Below are 22598 nucleotides of genomic sequence, written 5' to 3'. Positions count from 1 at the left end.
ATACAGGAGTTCATGTTGTTTAGGAAATAGTCGACTTGAGAGCTATTTTGTTGACACAGGTCAATATTGAAATCACCTCCCAGAATGATGTGATTTTTGTTGAGGTGGTTGTTCATAAGATTCCTTAGGTTATCTGAGAATGCAGTTATGTTTGTATTAGGAAATCTATAGATGGCTCCAATAGTCAAGGAGGATTTAAGGGATATAGTAGAGAATTGAGCAAAGGTATATTCACAGTAGTCATATCTATCACTAATGACACTATTACAGATGATGGTATCTTGGTAATATATAGCTGTGCCACCTCCTTTTTATAGGCCTACAGTTGTGAATGGCTTTATAACCAGCTAAGCTGTAAAGTTGGGTATGGTCTTTACTTAGCCAGGTTTCTGCTAAAATAATGGACAATAGTTTAGTACCTAGGGCTGTGAGTAGTGCATTTATATCATCAAAATATTTACCAAGTGATCAGACATTTTGGTTGAAAACTGATAAGTAAGTGTTATTTTGGAGTTTGTTTTTTGCCAGGTGTGCTGTGTAATACCTGCGGTAGTGATCTGTACGGGGGTTATTATAGAATTGACAGTAGATTTTGTTCAGGATCAATATCAACTTGCATGTGGTGCAATGGAGTCAAGGTACAATTAGGCAAGCAATTACAGAGCAGTAAAATACTAAATCTGTTGAGATGCTTGACTCTGTTGCCAGTACGTTGTTGCTGGGACACCTGTCTCTTTGAGTCAGAAGAGCCTGGCTTATCTCCTTCCTCCTCCCTGGTAGGTAAGAAGGCTTCACTTTCTTCCTCGCCCCCTACCTCTGACACACTCGCTCCATCCCATCCCGTTTCAGTGGTTGCGCCCTTTGTTCCTGCTATAGAGGTTTCTTTGGCCTCCGCTTCCCTCTCGGTTGCTGCCCTTGCTGAGGTGCACTCCCTGGTTTCTGCCCCTCCTGCTGCTGTCCTTGACTCTCGGTTGTCACCCCTGCCTCGTCCTCCGGACCCTGCTCGTCCGCCTCTGGTCGGTCCTCCCGCTACCTTCCCTTCATCCTTACTCAGTTTACCTATGCCCCCTAACCTTGACTTCGCTGACCCTGATATTGATCTTTTAACATGCTGTGTTCCTTTTTCAACTTTGTTTCTTCATTATCCTCTGTTGCTGTCCTTTCTCTTCTTGTCAATGTCTATTCTTCAATGGAATATTCGCAGATATTACGCCAATTTCTATGAACTCCAGCTTCTGATTTCACAGTTTTCGCCCCTTTGTGTGTGTCTGTCTCCAGGAGCCGATGTTTGGTGCCCATCCTGGTCGCTTCTGTGGCTATTCCTTTCTCTCCCCTCCCCCGGATTTTGCTGGGGCCCGTTCCTCTTCTGCTCTCTTGATTCTTTCCGATGTTCCCTTCGTCGTCCTACTTTTTCTGTTGCCTCATCAATATTCTGCTACACATGTCTTTGTGCATGAATGGTACACGGTTTGTTCCATTTACCTACCCCTAAATATCCTGCTTTCTCTTCCCAATTTTAAACACCTATTGGACTCCTTGCCCGAGCCTGTGCTCCTGCTGGGTGATTTCAGTTGACAACATAACCTCTGGAGTGATGTTCTGACAAACACGACAGGGTTTACCTTCTCAAACCGTTCATCCGCCTTTCTTCCCTGTCTCTTCTGAATTCTGGTGAGCCCACTCATTTGGACTCAGACTCGCACCCTTTCCTGTCTTGATCTTTCTCTCTGCTCGTTGTCTCTTTACTTGGATCTCATGTGGCGGGTTCTTGATGACCTCCATGGCAGTGACCATTTTCCCATCCTTGTTACCTTTTTCTCTTTTCACCCTTCCCTCTCCTTCCCTAGGTGGCAGTTTGCTAAGGCAGACAGACTGGAACCTATTTACCCTCCCTGGTGCTCTGACCTCGCCATTCTGCCTCTCCTTCGTGCCCTCCTCCTTTTTCATGACACAATCTTCAACGCTGCCCCCGGCTGTATTCCTCGCTCTTCCTCTCGGCCTACAGAAGGGCATTCCCTGGTGGAATGTGGACTGCTCGGGCTGTCCGCTGTAAGCGTGTAGCCTGGAAGAGAGACCGTCGCCGGCAGACAGGTGATTCTTTTTTTTGTTTTGTTTCGGAAAGCGAGTGCAGTGGCCCCTAGCGCCATCCGTACAGCTAATCGCGAGTGTTGGAAGTCTTACGTTTCCACCGTTACGTCTGACACTCCTCTGCCGCAGTTCTGGAAGTGTGTGTGTAAGATAGCCGGTAAATTCGTTCCCGATGTCTCGCTGGTCCTTCACCTCCGAGGTACTCTTGTAGTGGACCGGTTACAGATTACGACCGAACTGAGTTCCAGCTTTTCTTCTATTAGCTCTGGTTCTCATCTTCCTCAATCTTTCCTTCTTCGTAAACCTGTCCTTGAATCTCGTCCTTTAGATTTCTGCATTCATCTCAGACATCCCTAGAAGGATCCTTTCTCTCTCTCTGAACTTCAGTCTGCCCTGGCCCTCTGCAGTTCTACGGCAACAGGCTCCGATGGCATTCATTATGAGATGCTTTGCCATATCTCTCCGTGCACATCTCGGTATTTACTGAGTCTGTATAATCGGGTCTGGGAGTCGTCGTCAGTCCCTGCGAACTGGCTCGATGCCGTTGTCCTCCCTTTTCAGAAACCAGGGTCTCTTGGGACATCCCCTAAGGACTTCCGCCCTATTGCCCTCACGAATTGTCTGCAAACTCTTTGAACGTATGGTTAACGTTCTTAAAACACGGTGGTTCTTAAAACACTATCACCACCTCTCCCCTTCTCAATTTGGTTTTCGCAAGTGCCACAGCACAACAGATGTCCTGGCGAACTTGGTCTATATTCATACGGCTTTTGCCGTGAAGACCTCCGTTGTTGCCATCCTTTTTGATCTGGAAAAGGATTACGACACCACTTGGCGAAATATACTCTGTCCCAACTTCATTCATTTGGCCTTCGTGGTAAACTCCCTCTTTTTCCAAAGCTTCATCTCTCGTCGTTCCTTTCGAGTGAGGCTTGGTACCACTCTTTGACTCTTTTTTAGCAATACGAGGGGTGTGCCCGAAGGTAGTGTTCTGAGCACTACTATTTTTTTTTGGTTGCCCTCAATGATCTTTTCTCTTCCTTCTGGCGTCTTCTCTCTGTCGACGATCTTAACCTTTGCTGTCGGGGTGATGATTCGCCTCTCCTTCAACGGCAGCTTCAGCTTGCGATTGGTGATCTGTCGTCTTGGGGCCACTGATCATGGCTTCAGGTTCTCTACGTCTAAGACTTGTGCTATAACCTTTACTCGGAAGCGTGTCGTTCTTCATCCCTCTGTCACTTTATGGTCTTCCCCTTGTGTACAAGGATTCTGCTAAGCTTTGGGGTTAATCTTTGACACTCATTTGTCTTGGTTGCCCCATATCTCTTGCCTCAAAGTTGAATGCTCTAAGGCCCTTATGCTCCTTCAGGTATTGTCCCATACTTCTTGGGGAGGGGATAGGAGCATACTCCTCGCTTTACATTCCTCTCTCGTCCTGTCAAAACACGATTATGGTTGCCCCTGCTTACTCATCTGCTTCTCCTTCTTCTCTTCGCCGTCTTGATGCTTTGCACCATACTGGGTTGCGCCTCAGCTCTGGTGCCTTTTGTTCGACTCCCACCCTCGGCTTGTATCTTGACACTGGCTACTTATCTCTCCAGGACCGCCGTGATCACTACTGTCTTCGCTATCTTGCGTGGTCCTTGCTACATCCTTCCTCTCACTTGTCGTGCTTTAACTTTTACCCCTCTTGTGGTTCCTGTGCCTCTTCATCACCTCCCTCTTTGTCCGATTATCTCGCTTACAGGAGTCTTTCAGTTTGTATTTCTAATATTTTTCCTCGTGTTCCTTCCTTGTCCCCGTGGAGAGTCCCCCTTCCGAAGTTTTGTGCATCCTTGACCTGCATCTCTAAAGCTTTTATCCCTCCTACGGTTCTGAAACACCTTTTCCTTGAGTACTTTTCTGCTCACTCCCGCTCCGTTTCCATTTTCACCGATGGGTCTAAGTCTTCGGACAGTGTAGGATACTCTGTTGTTTTTCTTGACAGCACTTATATGTGGCGCCTACCTCCGGAAATTAGCATTTTCACAGCAGAACTTTATGCTATTCTCTGTGCTTCGTCTCCTGCTTTCTCATTCAGACTTCCTTTGTAGTTGTTGTTGACTCGCGTAGTGCCCTTGTGGCTCTTGGGTCCTTTAATCCGGTCCATCCAGTGGTCATTGAGATTCAGCATTAGCCGTTTATTATTTCCAGTAAATTTAAGTCAGTTAATTTTTGCTGGGTTCCCAGCTATATTGGTCTCTTTAAATGTGTGCGGATGCTGCTGCTAAGGAAGCTGTCCGCTCTTGTCCCATCTCCCGTAAAGGTATTCCTTATTCTGACTTACCCAGTTATTCATTCCTCCGTCCTTACTCCTTGGCAGGATGGTTGGTCTTCTGTTACTGGTAAAAAAACTGTGTATTCTTAAGAGTAGTGTGTTCTCATGGCTGTCCTCCTACCACCGTAACCGGCGATGGGGAAGCGGCTCTGGCGAGGTTGCGTGTTGGCCATACATGCTTGACTCGTGGTCACTTAATGGAGCACCGCCCTGCTCCTTATTGTCCAAATTGCATTGTCCCTCTTACGGTTGTGCATATCCTTGTTGAATGTCCTGACTTCCAGGACAAGCGTATCTTGCTTTCCGACCGTCCCTCGCTGTCACTTGTCCCTTGATAGAATTTTTAAATTGGATACTTTTGATATCGTTCGCCTTATGCATTTCTGTTCTTGTATTGGCATCTTTAGCGCCCTCTGATTATTTGGCACATTTGATGGTGCTACATAGCCTTCCCTGTTTGGTGCCTTCTTTTGATAATTACTTTATTTAATAATGTCACTGCGTGTTCAGTATATATACAGTAGTTGGATGGGCTAATGCACTAGATATGTGTAAGATTTATTATAAGAAGCATGTTGTTTAACTTTATCGGCTATTGTCAGTTTTACACTGCATGTGTAAAATAGTTCCTAGATTTCTCTGAATTCTTGCCTTAACTTTTCATTCTTTATTTAATGGTATTTAGTTCAAAGATTATTCAGTATGATCTTTGTTTCTTACAAGATTCTCTGTCTCTTTCTGTCTGTCTCTCTTTCCTGTGTCTGTCTCTCTTCTCAGCTTGTTTCACAAAATGGCTTCTTTTTCCCTTGCTACTTGTAGTAGTAGATTTGTCATGTTTATAAAGGGTCATTAAGCACAAGCTAATTTCTAAAAGTTTGTTGAAGTTTAATAGGAAAACCTTGTTTTGAGAATAGTCTTATGATTTCTAGTACTGTATCTTACTGTGAAAATTGGAATGACTGCTTTTGGCCCCTTTCTTTGTTGGTTGAATAGGTCAGTTGTTAGTAACAACTGATGTCTTGTACACCAGTTGTCACTGTCTTATTTTTGCTACTACAACCTCTTGTAGTTCATTTAAATGTTATTTTATTTTAGACAAGTTTGTCATTTAATATTTTTTCTTGACAGCCTTTAGCCTTAATAGCCTGGGGCTGCAGCCTGGAAATGTCTACTGTTGACAAAAAAGAAGTCCAAACATTCATCAAGGAACGTGCTCTACATGGGCCAGAGGGACACTTCACGAAAGATGGAAGTTATAAGGAAGGTCTTGTTAGAAAAGCTGAATATCCTTCAGGCTCTGAGAACAAGGATTCTAATCTTTGTCCATCGTAAATGTGTGAAACCCAAAGATGAGTTGCCTTCTTTAATTTTGATGTTTAGTGCTTCTATTTTTTCTTATGCTAAAAGTTTTCATCTTTTCACCAAAACTAGGACAAGTGTTCTTTAAAAAGAACTTTTAACTTGTTATTGAAATATAGATTCCATTAACCAGAGATATTAAACTATTCAGGATAGGTGTAGTAGATTTTTACTACTTTGGTTACACTGATAAAATGATGATAATGATAATTGTATGAATTGGTTTACTTGGCAGTAATATTAGATAATGTGGGAAGATAACCACCATTTATGAACACTTCCTTAAGCTGAATGAGTGCAGAATACACAAAGCCATTTATATTTTGAGTTAATTTGAAGCATTACTCTAATGAAGAATCTCAAGTTTATTTGTTATAAACAATGGGAAAGTTAATTATGACAGTTCTGAGGAACCGAAATGCGTAAGCTAGGTTCACTGAAAATGTAGTACAGTTGTAAAAGAAGAAATAATGAAATCCATGAAAGCTACTGATAGTGTGTGATTTACTGAACAATGTACTTTACCCGTACTTTAAAAAGTTTTCCCTGAAAATTAACTTTATAAATTTAGGTGAACTTAAAATCTTGGTTACCTGTAATAGGTTTTGTAGTGTAAAAGTGAGTGCATGTAATTTATAAAAAAAAATTAGGATATATATTTTTGTAAATATTCATAGTTATTTTCACATTAAAACATTATTTGGCTAATCTGTCAAAAGATTAGCAGCTAGTATTTTAATTTATGTCCATAGAAGAGTATATAATTTGTACAGTATGTAACTGGCATATTTTCTATGAATATTTTGGTAATTAAATTGACTTAGTTCTGGGCTCTTACATCAGTTAAATTTTAGCTTGTTAATTATCTTTTTATCGATATTTATGTAAATCGGTATGAAATTTTAAATTTCATTCTTGTACAGTAGTTTCCAAATTTGCATGGCTATTTAATTTCTAGATATGGCATGCATTTAAATATACAAAGACTCAATGATTTTAAGGTATAGAACATGTATAGGTAAAGGAAGGCTGCAGTTGAATAACCTCCAAGGCTCTTTGTCTCATTATTTGATAAAATACTTATATGAGGATACTAAATAGCACTGACATATTCCAGCAACAAATACGCTGTACTTAATTTAAAAAAAAAAAAAAAAAAAAAGCTTCTAAACTGTTCTAATTGGCATGTTTCATATATTTTGATCAACAACCATATTTCTTAAATGTAATAAGTGAAAACTATAACTATGGAACTGGTAAAATATATGTACAGTATATATATTTTTGGTGGTGAACTCTGGTAGTTAATCTGTACTTATGGTTGATGTACTGTAACCTTTTTGGGTATACTGTGTGTATATATATTATATATAATTTATATTATAGGACTAACCTGATGTTAAAACATTGGTTTAATTCGTCGTGTGCTCGGAAATTTGAGATTCAAGTTAAGTTTGGGCATCTTCCCCAAAACAATAAAAATGTCTTGTTAATAAAAGATATATATACGCCAATACTGTATATTATATACTGTGCAGAAAATCCAGAGAAATGTGAAAGGAAGTGAACGTTTCAGCCTGATTAAAGCCGTTGTCAACATCAGGCCGAAACATTTACTTCCTTTCACATTTCTGTGGATTTTCCGCATAAAAATGATCAGTGTTTTGTGATCGTCAATTGCATTGTAACACTGTAAGGTGTTTGGTTTAGTTTATTTAAAATATATATAGAATATGAGTCAGAGACAGGGATTTGGGAAGGCGCCAGTTGTCTGCCGGAGATCTCACACCTCTAAAGAGTTAATGACCCCAAGTGACCTGAGGTCAGATCATGTGAATTTCACCTTGCTTTTGCTAATCTCATAATTGGAGCCTGGTAGCCTTCAAACATGCCGACGTTTAAGGAGTGGCTTGGTAGAGTGCCGGAGGCTATCTACTTGTGGGCGGAGTTAGCTACTAGGTTCCCCAATATATACTCGGAGAGCTATCGATTCGAGAGCATTAAGAGCAATAGGAGACCAGCCAGCGGAGCAGAGCAGAGGCCAGCCGTCGAGATAGGCTGTCACCAGACGGGGGGTGACACTGCTTGAACATTGCAGACTCCCCCCCCCCCCCCTCTCTATTCAACTTAGGCAGAGACACTTGGTGAGTTGAGCAGTAAGGTGACTTGGCCGTGTTTTACAAGTGTTGTGTGATGTTCAGGGGCAGTCAGTTGTAGTGTTCTCAGATTCTTGGAGGATGACTCACTTTACATATATAGATCTTGAACATTGCTTAAATTATGATACTTAGTATGTGAAATATAATTGGATTTATTATTTAAATTGCCTTTGTGTCCCCTAGAGTGTTGAGTTGGGATGAGAAAGCCTCTGTGGTTTCATGATTTAATGAGTACATGTTTGGAGTTGATACATGATAAAGATGGGACAGATTAATAATGACCTCTTGATAACATCTTTTGAGAATTTTGTGATAGACAAGTTCCATTCCTTGTCTTGTATATGATGATCTAGAATGGATGGTGGCAGCATTTCGTCTTCTACTATCTACTCTTCTACTTCTACTATCTACTCTTCTACTTCTACCTATCTACCCCTCTCCCTCCACCCCTCTCTAAACTCTCACTTTCAACTAATGACCTTCCTCGCTCCTCCCACCTCTCTCCTCTCTCACCCCAAACCTTCACTAATTACTTCACTATTCATTTCTTCCCTTTCGTTTTCTCTTATACATTTGTGGTAATGATTCTGTATTCTAGAGTTCTCTCTAGAGTTTCGGGTAACTGATCAAGTGACGGCGCCTTGTAGTCTTAGCACCTAGGTAGTCAAATACCTAGGTTACAAGGTGTTGAACGAGAGAGGTTGCCTTAGGATCTCTGGGATTTCTCTAGAATAGTTAGCTAACTGGGGACGGGATAACGGACTAGAGAGAGCTGTTTCCCCCGGCCTCGTTAGTTAACTGGGGGGTGGAATAATGGACAAGATAGAGCTATTTCCCCCCACCCCCCGTTACAGCATTACGAACTGTATATATTATATACATTCATATATTAGTGTTAAATTATTGATCAATTTTGTTACTAAACCTGATATTAAAACATTGAATGTGGTGTGCACTCAGGAATTTGAGAGATTTATGCAAGTCAAAATTTTGTACATCTCCCAATATATATATATATATATATATATATATATATATATTTATATATATATATTATATATATATATATAAACACATTCAATGTTTTAATATCAGGTTTAGTAACATAAAATTGATCAATAATTTAGATTATCTGGCATATTTTTTACTTTCTATTAAACAGAAAATACTATTTTAAATTGATGTTAAACAGGTTTTTGATATAATACTAGTAATTTCTGGTCATGGAGTTTTGTTTTCTCATTTGAGTCCCTTAGTAGGGAGGACAAATGCCAATTCAATACAGGATAAACATTCCTACTGGGTTGTATTGCATTAATTTTAATAGTTCTTTCTGTGGTAGACAGCAAAGTCAGTTCAGTTGGCTTCGTTCTTGAATCACAAAATGGTATCCTGGGGTTTTGTTGATTTGTGTTGAGAGTTGCATTCTAGGGCAACATAGTACATGCCTACAGTATATACACCTGATAACAAGAATGAATAAATTTAAGCATATCTTTTTTGTTGTGGAACTGCAGGATTCATGAAAATTGTAACTTTAATTTGGTATACTACCTAGATATACTGTACAATGTTATAAATACAAAGTAGTCAAACTGGTAGGAATAAATCTTTGTTAGATTGACTACCAGATTAACGTTATTAAATGTAGTTGGAAGCTGTGATTGTTGGCATAAAGACGTTAATTTTGACTTCCTCTGTCATGACGGGGACCTTCATTTGCATAATGGAAATGTTAGAAACTGGATAATTTGTAGTTACTATTTATTCTTGGTGGCATCTTTTGACATCCATGCCTCTTAAATTCTAATAAAATACTCCAGTTCTTGTTAGTATTATTTGCAGCCTAGATTTATGCGATGCGAGCAAGAGGGGCGATGCGAGCAAAAGAGGGTGATGCATCACCCTCTTTTGCTCGCATCGTCCTCTTTTACTCGCATCGTCCTGTTTTACTCGCATCGCCCTCTTGCTCGTATCACTGGCATCGCCCTCTTGCTCTCATCACTGGCATCGCCCTCTTGCTCGCTTCACTCGCATTGCCCTCTTTGCTCGCATCACTCGCCTCGCCCTCTTTGCTCGCATCACTCGCCTCGCCCTCTTCGCTCGCATCACTCGCCTCGCCCTCTTTGCTCGCATCACTCGCCTCGCCCTCTTCGCTCGCATCACTCGCCTCGCCCTCTTCGCTGTTGTTGAATTTGAAGTCTCAAGCTTGTGTTACTGGGTTCAGTTTTGTGATAGACAAATTGTGTATTTTGTTCTCTTGTCCATCTGTCCATCATTTAAATGAAAACATGTACATAAATTACACTTCTTGAAATTGAAAGTTGTACCTTATTAATGACTGTAGTTTATCATTTTATGAAATATAATTATTTCATGGTGAGCATATATATAGTAAATATTCAACTGAATTTGCAGGGCTTGTACAGCAGCCCTCCAGTCAAACAATATATGTATTGTAGCAGCATGTTGTGAAGCTCTGTATTATGAATAGGTATGATAAACACGTTTGTTCTTGGAGGAAATTGGATATTGATACCAAGTCAATTAAGTCTTGTAGCTCACAAGAAGATAAGTAAGTGTAAGACATTTTGTTGTTCTGTATATGTTCATTAGGCAACACTTGCAAATATTAATATTTTGTGGAAACAAATATTGCAAATCACTGTGAGATGCATCTTGAAAGTTTTTGCGAGTGTATGATGTTGGGTGTGTAGATTTGCTCCTAATGTTGTTCGAGTCGAGTCTCTGATGTCGAGGCACGGGAGAAAAACCAAAGTAATTAGGTGGCAAGCTGCTGTTTTATTCCAAACAGCTCCTCTTAGGTTAGGTTTACTTGTCCTTAGTTGAAGAAGACGAGAGAAGATGGGCCTTAAAAAATATAGTATATATATTAAGAGAAATTGCTGACCATGTCACCAATGTTGATGCTGTAATCTCATACATATCTTGTTTAGAACTTAGTAGTGCTTTAGGTCACATCCAATACTGATAGAAGAAAGCTGAGGTTCTGATTGTCTTGACTTGTCAGGTGTAGATAGCAATAGAAGTAATCTAATGATATCAAAAGAGGCAGAACAAAGATCCTTAGCAGATTGTATCATTTATGGGTGTTGACATGTTCTCATCTCCACAATCCTCCTCCCTTGTTGTTCTCGTGCTAATGGCAGCAGCAGGGTTAATGCAATTTGAAACTTTACGAATTTGTGGATTTTTCACAGATGTTCTCTAGAAGTAAGAATAAGGAATATTTAAGCCTTATGAAAAATCCTCAAAATGGTGAAGGAGGACTAATTACCACACAATGATGTATGTGTGTTGATATTTAATTTAAAGTGATAAATGGCTGGCCGGTGACTAAACTCTGACAAGTCAAGCCTGGCCTCAGGCTGGGCTTGGGGAGTAGAATAACTCCCAGAACCCCATCCAGCAGGTCATGTTTTGTTATACAAGCTGTTTATCGTATCATAGTATGGATGAAGAGTTGTTGAATGTTCTGCCCTTATGTCCTTAACATAAAGATGTTGATGACTGATGATTACCAGTGAATTAGGATCCCCAGGCCAGTTTGATAACAAAAGGTGATTAAAATATGATATTTATGCTTAGGCATATTGCACAGACTGACCATAGAGGCCAACTAGAAGAAAATAATTGAGAATTGTAGACGTGTACTCAAGTAGGTTTGTTTTGAATTTATTGTACCTCAGTGATATTAGCTTTAATGCAGTGGCATCTTGTATAAGCTAAATTTGTCATTCAAATTAGGATTATTATCATTAAAAATTAAGAGGTGTTTGGCAGTAGTTAAAAATGTATGTGAATTCTTTGAGAAAAGGTTTGGTTATTGAGATCCCCCAAAAACATTTATGATTAATCTAAAGAGCTTTTAATTAATACAGTGTCGGTGACAATATGTTTAGCCTTTGAAAGACGAGTTTGTTTATAATATAACTTGGGGGAAGATGCGCAAACGTGTTATAAAGATGGAGAGACAAAATTGAAAGTTTAAGGACTTATTTTATTTGTATTGAAAAGTATGATATTAAATCGCCTTAAATGTGCTGATGATGAATCCTAGAGAGAGTGAGAGAGTGAGCGAGCGAGCGCAGTTATCATGTTGTTGTTACATGTGTGAGTTTTACAAATTATTGTTAACATATTTTGTCAATGACCTCCTATTATCTGTATTCCCTACGATCTTAAAGGTAATTTGCTGTGTTTTAGTCATGGTGCCATGCTGATAATTGATTTTTAATATTTTTGTTTAGGCCATGTTCATACGTACTGAAAGTAATTTGGTGTTTGTAAATATGTAGTGTAATGACTGATGCAGTGGGAGCTTACAGCAGTAGAATTTTTATTGTTTTTATGTAAACATTTTATGGCACTTTTATGTGCATTGTACAGTATATTAATTTATTTTCACCATGCTCCTAAGTCGCCTTGTTGGAGGTTCTCGGACTAATATGTGTAGAGATTTTATATATATGGACTTATTTGCATTTCTTTGTTTTACTTGTATTATTGAAAGGAAGCCAGGATTGACGAGAAGGACTTTTAAGTGGTATGTGGTTGGGTTGCAAGTTATGTAATACATATGCAACTTTTTTTTTATTAGAGCCATAAATCACTGGTAAAAACAATTTCTACCCTTTTTAAATTATCAACAATTATATAAATGTAATGAAAGAGGTATAAAGGTGTTTACATTAGTTATGTTACTGGAAACGATAATAAGATTTAATGTATTTTGTGTTCCCACAAAGATTATTGACGATAGTTTGAGTTTGATTATGCACATGTAAGTAATCACACTGCAAGCAGGCTGTCATAATTAACAATGAAGTGTTAGTAGGGGTTTGAAATTGCAAATATTGAGTGTTAGATTGTCATAGAAATACTACCACTAAGTGGAAAAGCACTTTGTAAGTGTTTAGATTTGACAGACCTGATAAACCTTCCCACATGCCATATATATATGGTTACGTTTAAGTTGCTCTTCTACCAGATATGAGAACTTGTGGCCTAAGACATGATAATGTTTCAGATTGGGATTAATGCCATCTTTGAACTTGGTAATTCACAGGGTCTCGGTAGTACAGTCGGGTTCGTTCTCGACGCAGAATCGAGAATTCCGGGTTCGAATCCCGGGCGGGACAGAAATGGTTGGGCACATTTCCTTTCACCTAATGCGCCTGTTAACCTAGCAGCAAGTAGGTATTCTCAAGTTAGTCAGCTTGTTGTGGGGATGCATCCTGGGCAGGGTCAGTAATTTGACTCTGGCGGGGGACCTCGATAAAAGCCTAACTTGTGTAAGTACTCTCTGGTTGCCTGTCCCCCGACAAAATGAATTATTATTATTAATATGGCTTTAACTTGTGATGATGTGTTTGAGAAGTGTTTATTAAAACTGATTAATCTATTGCAGCTGGATAATGAAAAACGAGAAGTGAATTTTGAAAAGAAATTGGTATAAATTTGTCGTACATGTCACGCTCGCCTTGAATCTGGGACAAGAAACGACAGTTGACAGAAACGGTGCCACTGCTGACAGAATGATTGAAACTGCCTGTCTAGTTAAAATTTATCAGGCACTTTTTTTGTCAGGTGTTGTTGTTGCCAATTGTTATTAGTCCTTTGTTATGAAATGGACTTGCCATTTAAATTGACCTTCTCTGGTAAGTCAGTATAATAACTTTGCAGATTTTGAAACTTGAGCAATAGGTATTGTAGAATTAGGAATATTAATAATTAAATTTGTCGAGCATTTCTTGTGACGATTAAAACATAAATTCTGAAATGGCAAAATCTGTTTAACGAAGATGAAGCTACAGCCGTTTATGATGCCGATTTGATTTGCTCAACCTGTAATCTGCTGTCAATGCGAGTGACAGAGCCACCGTCTCCTCTTCCTCTTTGATTAATCTTGAGTCTTAATGTTGTGTGTTCGTGGCACCATGTCTACAACCTCTTCTCTGAATACAACCTTTAATATTTGCAGCTTCAGTGGTGTGTGTGTGTGCCCAGTGCAGCAGCATCCTCTGACTACGTTCCCCCCCCATCCCTCTGAAACCCTTATCCTCCCTCCCTTTGAAATCCCCATCCTCCCTCCTTCCCTTCCTTCCCTGTATTGTAAATACAAGATTATCTCAAAGTATTGTGTGTTTTATATTCTTGTGGCCTGCAAATGTTGTTTGGACCCTTGTCCTACAGATGGTGTTTTACGTTAGAGTTTAAACCTCGTATGATATTAATACGTTTAGAGGAGTTTGTGAATTTGGCTCTTGACATGAGTGATATAATCCCATCATTTTAAATTATGTGCAAATCCACAAGGACCGCGACGAGGATTCGAACCTACGTCCGGGAGCATCCCAGATGCTGCCTTAATCAGCGTTTGTTTGATGCATTACGCTATTGTGATTTCTGTGTGTGTTAAATTATGTGTATAATAAATATTGGTGTATCTTATCACCATGTTTATATTGTTATCAGTGATGATTATATACAATGTATTTCTACAAAAGTGCAGGTTTCATACGAGATGTGACAATTGTGATTTTATTATGTAGGCGATCGAGTATGTACACATAGCACACTCAACTTTATAAATATAATTACTGTCATTGTTAAAAAAAAGTGTTGGTACATGTAAACTATTGATTATTTATAATATATCAAATAGAGCAAGGACGAATTAAGTTTGCTCAAATAGTGGATTTGGTCCATGTGACGGAATAACAACTGAATCCATGACAAAGTGCATTATCAGTGTTTATTATTAAGCATTGTACTGCTGGGCTGTAAAATATGAGACGCTTGCATTGAAAAAAAATTATTCTAAATTTTTATTTCTATTTTTATATTGTTAAAATACATTCTCTGATCATGGTAAACTTAAAAAAAAAAAAATGTTAATCGCCTAGTTCTACTCACCTAGTTGTGCTTGCGTGAGTTCAACTTCGGCTCTATGGTCCCACCTCTCGACTATCAATTAATTGGTGTACAAATTCCTGAGCCTATTGGGCTCTGTCATGTTTACATTTGAAACTGTGTATAGTCTGCCTCCACCACATCACTGCCTTAATACATTCCATTTGTTAAATTCTTTGTCTGTGGCTCATTTGGGTACTAAGTTCCCACCTGTTTTCCCCTTGTGTGTGTTCCACCCATGCTAAATAGTTTCTTTGCCCCACCGTGTCAATTCCTCTGAGAATTTGGTAAGTGATGTGTCTCTCAACTCTTCTGTCTTTCAGGGACTTTAGGTTTAATTCCCGTAGCCTTTCCTCGTAACTCATACCTCTCGGTTCTGGGACTTGTCTAGTGGTGGACCTCTGAATCTTCTTTAAAATTTGTCTTGTGATTAACTAGGTATGGACTCTATATCAGAGCTGCATACTCTGGTCTGACATAAGTGGTATATAAGGTTCTGAATGATTCCTTACAAAAGTTTCTAAAGGCAGTTCTTATGTTAGCCAATTTAGCATATGCTGCCTCCTCCTTTTCTCGCTGTTAAAAACATAAGCCTGGCTCCTCTCCTCCTTTCTCCCCGATGGATAAGAAGGCGTCGCTCTCTTCCTCTCTTTCTGACTCTTGACTCTATCCCTCCCATTTCATTGGCAGAGTTCCCTGTCCCAGCCATGGAGGTTACCTTGGTCCTCGATTCGTTCTCTCGATGAGAACCCTCGATTTGTACTCTCGATGAGGTGTGCTCCCCTGTTTGTCCCCCCTCCCCCGATTCCCCTAGACTGCCCCTCTCCGATGCCTCCTCCCACTCTGGACTCTGTCAGTCTGCCTCTGGTCCATCCTATCGTTCCCTTGACTCCATCGTCCTTGCTAGATTCACCTTTGCCTCGTAACCCCAGTTTCACTGATCCTGATCCTACTTAGTATACTGTATTCTTCTTTGCCTTTGATTATATCTTCTCTGTTTCTGGTCTCTATTCTTCATGTCTGTTCTTCAATGGCATATTTGTGGATTTTATGCCAACTTCCACGAACTCAAGCTTCTGATAAAGCAGTTTTTACTGTTTTGTGTCTTCAGGACTTGATGCTTGGCACTTATTGTGGTCACTTGTGGCTATTCCTTTCTCTCCCCCCGTTCCCTCCAACTTGCTGGGGCCCATTACTCGACTGCTCTCTTGATCCGTCATGATATTTCTTTCATCCCCTTCCTTTTTCAGTCACACATTCAGTGTTCTGCAGCCCGTATCTTTGTGAGTAAATGGTATACAGTCTGTTCCATTTATCTCACCCCCAAATGTCCCACTTTCTCTTGGTGATCTTAAACACCTGCTGGATGCCTTACCTGAGCCTATGCTCCTTTTGGGTGATTTTAACTGTCGGCATACCCTCTGTGGTGATATTCTGATAAACACCCGGGGTCGTCGTCTTGAGCTATTTGTCCTCTCTTCTTATCTGTCCCTTCTGAATTCTGGTGAATCCACTCATATTGACTCATGCACTTGTACCCTCTCCTGTCTTGATCTTTCTCTCTGCTCGTCTTCTCCTCTTTTTAGATTTCACATGGCGGGTTCTTGATGACTTCCATAACAGTGACCATTTGCCCATCCTGGTCACCTTTTTCACTTTTCACCCTCTCCTTTCCTTCCCTAGGTGGCAGTTTGCCAAGGCTGACTGAAATCTATTCACCCTACGTGCTACTATTTCCGACCTCTCCAATCTGCCTCTCCCTCGAGCCTCCTTTTTCATGACACCATATTAGATGCTACCCTCTGCTCTGTCCCTCGCTGTCTCCAGGGATACGCGGAAATGTGTTTCCTGGTGGAATACAGACTGTGCTTGGACTGTCCACTGTAAGAGTGCAGCCTGGAACTTGCACAGACACCAACAGACGGCTGCTTCTTTTCTTTTGTATTGGAAGGCGAGTGCAGTGGCCCGTAGGGGCCATCTGTTTGGCTAAACGCGAGAGTTGGAAATCTTATTTCTCCGCCATCTCCACCATTAAATCCATAAGATAGTGGGTACGTTGGTTCCAAATGTCTCACCAGTCATTCACATCCGTGGTTCTATTGTGGCAGTTCCAGTGTTGGTCGTGACCAAACTGGGTTCCCACTTTTTGACTGTTAGCTCTGTTCTCATCTTCCTCCATCTTTCCTTATTCGTAAGCCCCTTCTTGAATTTTGTCTCTTAGATTTGCCCATGCATCTCCAGCTTCGCTATAATAATCCCTTCTCACTCTGTCCAAACTCCAGTCTGCCCTGAACCTCTGCGGCTCTACAGCTGAGGGCTCAGATGACATTAATTAAGAGATGCTTCCCATCTCCCTCCAAACATGTTTCAGTATTTACTGAATCTGTATAACCGTGTCTGGGAGTCATTGTCGGTACCTGAGGACTGGCTCGAGGAAATTCTTCCTATTCAGAAACCAAGGTCTCTAGTGACATCCCCTAAGGACTTCTGGTCCATTGCTACTGGTGTGCTATTTTGGATACTCTTTGCTTTCTAGCTGTCAATCTTTGGTGTTGATTCTCGCAGTGCCCGCATAGCTCTGGAGTCCTTTAATCCAGTCCATCCTGTGGTAGTCAAAATTCATCATTGGTTGTTTCTTATCTCCAGCAGATTTAAGACAGTGGAGTTTTGCTGGGTTCCCAGCCATATTGGCATGTCCTTAAATGAGCGTGCGGACTATCCGCATGCTAAGGAGTCTATCCGCACTTGTTCCATCTCCCATAAAGGTGTTCCTTATTCCGACTTCTACCCAGTTATTTATTCCTCAATCTTCCCGGCCATATTGGTATTTCTTTAAATGAGCGTGCGGATGCTGCCGCTAGAGAAGCTATCCACTCCTGTTCCATCTCCCATTATGTTATTCCTTATTCCGACTTTTACCCGGTTATTCATCCTTACCCGTTGGCAGGGTTGTTGGTAACAAACTGTGTACTCTTAAGCATAGTGTGTCCCCGTGGTCTTCTCCTACCTACCGTAAGCCGTTTCCTACCACCGTAACCGGCGGTGGGAAACGGCTCTAGCAAGGTTGCGTATTGGTCATACATGCTTAACTCACGGTCACTTAATGGAGTGCCACCCTGATCCTTATTGTCCAAATTGCATTGTCCCTCTTATAGTCGTGCATATCCTTGTTGAATGTCCTGACTTCCAGGACAAGCATATGTCTTGCTTTCCTATCGTCCCTCGATAGAATTCTAATTCTTGGTGAATTGGATACTTTTGATATCGTTCGCCTTGCGCGTTTCTGTTCTCGTATTGGCATCCTTGGTGATATTTAGTGCCCTTTGATTATTCCGCACATTTGATGGTGCTACATAGCCTTCCCTTCTTGGTGCCTTCTTTTGATAATTACTTAAATTCCTCAATCCTTGTCCATTGGCAGGGTGGTTGTTATTCGGTTCCTGGTAACAAACTGCATGCTCCTAAGGATAGTGTATCCCTATGGCCTTCTCCTACCACCGTAACCGGCGGTGGGAAACGGCTCTAGCAAGATTGCGTATTGGCCATACATGCTTAACTCACGGTCACTTAATGGCGTGTCGCCTTGCTCCTTATTGTCCAAATTGCATTGTCCCTCTTATGGTTGTGCATATCCTTCTTGAATGTCCTGATTTCCAGGACGAGCGTGTGTCTTGCTTTCCGACCGCCTCTCGCAGTCACCTGTCCCTCGATAGAATTCTTGGTGACTCGGATACTTTTGATATCGTTCGCCTTATGCATTTTTGTTCTCGTATTGGCATCCTTGGTGATATTTAGCGCCCTCTGATTATTTTGCGTATTTGATGGTGCTACATAGCCTTCCCGGTTTGGTGCCTTCTTTTGATAATTACTTACTTTCCTATTGTCCCTCGATAGAATTGTAATTCTTGGTGAATCGGATACTTTTGATATCGTTCGCCTTATGTATTTCTGTTTTCGTATTGGCATTCTTGGTGATATTTAGCGCCCTCTGATTATTCCGCACATTTGATGGTGCTACATAGCCCATACATGGGTTTGGTGCATTCTTTTTGATAATTACATAATTAAAAAAAATATTCAAATGTCACTAAAAGAAAAGGTAACCAATGCCAACACTGATTCAAATAAGATGTCGAATTGACGTCAAAAAACATCGAAACTGTGACGATTCAAAATGGAACCAGTTAACACTAACATTGAGCATTACAATTATTCGGAAAATTGACATTGGATCTGGCGATCAATAATAGATCAATCGTCAAAATTAAATTACGTCGTCAACGTTCGACGACGTTCAGTATGGAAGCGACTTTTCTCGCTTCTTCATAACTTCGAATCAACACCAATGCAGTAAAATTGCTGCAGACCGGCAATAGTTCTCGGAAAAAGAATTACGTCGTCAATATTTGACGACGTAATACGTCGTCAATATTGGACGACGTATTACGTCGTCAAATATTGACGTATTTTTTTTTTTGCTAGAATTATCGCGTCAGCAGCAAATTGACTTTGAATTGAATTAATTTAATTCAATTCAAAGTCAATTTGCTGCTGACTGGCGATAATTCTCGCAAAAAAATACGTCGTCAATATTTGACGACGTAATACGTCGTCCAATATTGACGACGTAATTCTTTTTCAAGTTGCTTCAGTGCAAAGTCACTTTGCTGCTAATTGACAATAATTCTCGTAAAAAAATACGTTGTCACTATTTGACGACGTAATACGTCATCAATATTTGACGACGTAATACGTCATCAATATTTGACGACGTAATACGTCATCAAATATTGACGACGTAATTCTTTTTCAAGTTGCTTCAATTCCAAGTCAGTTTGCTGTTAATCAGCAAGAATTCTCTTTAAAAAATAAGAAAAATACGTCGTCAATATTTGACGACGTAATACGTCATCAAAAATTGACGACGTATTACGTCGTCGAATATTGACGACGTAATTCTTTTTCAAGTTGCTTCAATTCCAAGTCTGTTGCTGATCGGCAAGAATTCTCTTAAAAAAAAGAAAAATACGTCGTTAATATTTGACGACGTAATACGTCATCAATATTTGACGACGTAATACGTCATCAAATATTGACGACGTAATTCATTTTCAAGTTACTTCAATTCCAAGTCAGTTTGCTGTTGATCAGCAAGAATTCTCTTTAAAAAATAAGAAAAATACGTCGTCAATATTTGACGACGTAATACGTCATCAAATATTGACGACGTATTACGTCGTCGAATATTGACGACGTAATTCTTTTTCAAGTTGCTTCAATTCAAAGTCAGTTTGTTGCTGATAGGCAAGAATTCTCTTAAAAAAAAGAGAAAAATACGTCGTCAACATTCGACGACGTAATACGTCATCAACGACGCAATGCGTCGTCGACGTTAAATCAACATTAGAATCGACGTCAATGCAACGTAGAACCAATGGCGATTAATAAGAGCCAGTCAACATTGAATCGGCGCCAATTCCACGTTGAATTCATTGCGATCGTTCAACGCATTAAATGTAGCCGTTCAGGAAAATAATGGAATAAAGCTAAAACGAAAGTTCATTTTCTTTAATATTTTTATATGAAATACAAAAAATAATCCTTCACGCAGTCTTGCGTCAGTATATTAATATTCTTGATTTAGAATAGTCAATCTTTTATTTAAGAGTTTAATAATGTAATGTCAACAAATGTTAGTCTGTTTACATTAGGATGGATGCAATGCAAAAAAAAAAAAAACAAAAAAAAACTAGCTGAATATATAAATATATTCAGTATTGGGCGATAATTTATTTATATATACAGGGTACATTCGGTTGTGTACATCACACTGGCTTTTTACATTCTTGCAAAGCCTTAAACACGGAAAGTGTTTCAGACAGGTCCTTAATCTAACGAAATTATTAATAGGTACATTGTACTGTAGAAAATTTGCGTTTATCATAATAATTACGACATAGGTTAATTGTGATTACAATAAAGTTGCACGTTTTTAAGCATAGAGGAATGGAAATAAGTTTATTGAGGTAAATAACACACAAAGGGATGAGGTAGCTCAAGCTATTCTCACCCCGTTCAGTACATCGTGTTAATACATGCATACACACACATCACAAACAATAAACGTATTACCGAACATTGAGAGATAAACATATACATTTCCTACATACAGAGAGTGAAGCACAAAGTAGAAAACTACGAGGATGAAAAACAACGAGGATTTTGGTTTTACTTTTTATAAGGCATAGGTTGGGCAGCTTTATTTATTTATTAAGGAGTGAGCTCCATAGACTAGGTCCTTTATTTGCATAATGTGTTTACAAATTTACATTGGCTCTGGGGATATCAACAAGAGAGTCATTTCTGGTGTGGTGCTCATGGGTTCTATTACATGTCAAGGAAGAATTTCAGATCAGGATTAGCATTCGGGAACAAGGTTTTATTAACATAAATAGCAAGTAAATAGCACAATCCCAGCGTAGTAGTCGTGCAATGGTTCCAACTTTAGAGGAAACTAGATTGTTTCCTTCAAGGAGTGCCGGACCAACCGGGCTGTGGTGGGTATGTGGCCCTGCGGGCCGCTCCAAGCAACAGCCTGGTGGACCAAGCTCTCAAGTCAAGCCTGGCTTCGGGCTGGGCTTGGGGGAGTAGAAGAACTCCCAGAACCCCATCAACCAGGTATCTTCACTATCCTCGGGGCAACACGTGTTCCAGCAACGTTGAAACAGCGATGATTCAACTCGAGTCTTCGTCCTTTTCGCAATGTGTGGCCACTGGAAAGAGCCTTTCTGGTCGTCGTACTCTTCACATACCTAGAAAAGAAAAAACATTCATGTAACATACGCAACAGAAATGTCCAAAAAGTGCCTCGTTAGTGTCCCTACTGTCATATATAAACCAGCTACAAACATGGAATATTACACATGCAACCAAAACTGTTGTGTTGCAGTGGCACGCATATAACATATTTATTGAGGATATATAATACGCGTGTCCTGAAACATTGATGATTTCAGGACATGGTCCTATTTTCCCCCGTTTTCCTATACATTCTGGATGATTAAACTATATTATTTAAGGATAAATAACGTAATTTTGTGTGTCAGGGAACAAGCCGGTAGTATACACAGTACACGTTAGGCTTGTATTAAGACTCCCTGCCTCAGGGTCCATACCCCCCAACTGGGCGGCAGTTTTACACATGTGCTCCACACCCACCCAACTGGGCGGCAGTTTTACACATGTGCTCCACACCCACCCAACTGGGCGGCAGCTTTACACATGTGCTCCACACCCACCCAACTGGGCGGCAGCTTTACAGTCATGTGCTCCACACCCACCCAACTGGGAGGCAGCTTTACAGTCGTGTGCTCCACACCCACCCAACTGGGCGGCAGCTTTACAGTCATGTGCTCCACACCCACCCAACTGGGCGGCAGCTTTACAGTCATGTGCAGGCTGCACATTAAGCAAACTTGGATACTTCGCTAAGATTCCCGGCAGCACATCATTATGAATGAAGTACTTACACATTTCATGGACACCATTGATGGTGTTATCTGTGAATTTCACGATTTTTCACATAGCATTATATGAATTTATCAATGCACAAAAAAATTTGTCCAAATTCATTATTTAAAGGAATTTGGCTTATTCGACTGATCTGCCTAAAAATGACAACTTAAATAGGTTTATTATTCTTCAAAACTGCCTACTGTAGGTAAAAAGTCAAATTTAAT

The 22598-nt window shown here is 40.1% G+C and overlaps 1 protein-coding gene and 1 long non-coding RNA gene across 3 annotated transcripts in view; one reads left to right on the top strand and one right to left on the bottom strand.

Moving 5' to 3' along the window:
- LOC123755037 (uncharacterized) overlaps nucleotides 1-6612 on the top strand; it is a 35334-nt gene extending 28722 nt beyond the window's left edge. For both annotated transcript variants that reach the window (XM_045737487.2, XM_045737486.2), the window contains exon 7: nucleotides 5534-6612. In XM_045737487.2, coding sequence (XP_045593443.1) covers nucleotides 5534-5737 — 204 coding nt within the window. In that variant the 3' untranslated portion in view covers nucleotides 5738-6612. The remainder of the gene's footprint in view (nucleotides 1-5533) is intronic.
- A 14017-nt stretch (nucleotides 6613-20629) lies between these two features.
- The window catches only part of LOC138369509 (uncharacterized), a 45844-nt gene continuing 43875 nt past the window's right edge, over nucleotides 20630-22598 (bottom strand). Inside the window, exon 4 of the long non-coding RNA XR_011229851.1 lies at nucleotides 20630-21671. This is a non-coding gene — a long non-coding RNA (uncharacterized lncRNA). The remainder of the gene's footprint in view (nucleotides 21672-22598) is intronic.

This window comes from Procambarus clarkii, chromosome 28 (genome assembly GCF_040958095.1).
Source record: "Procambarus clarkii isolate CNS0578487 chromosome 28, FALCON_Pclarkii_2.0, whole genome shotgun sequence".
NCBI classification, from domain to species: Eukaryota; Metazoa; Arthropoda; class Malacostraca; order Decapoda; family Cambaridae; genus Procambarus; species Procambarus clarkii.
Note: the sequence above shows the minus strand (reverse complement) of the source record. Positions and strands in the feature narration are given on the sequence as shown.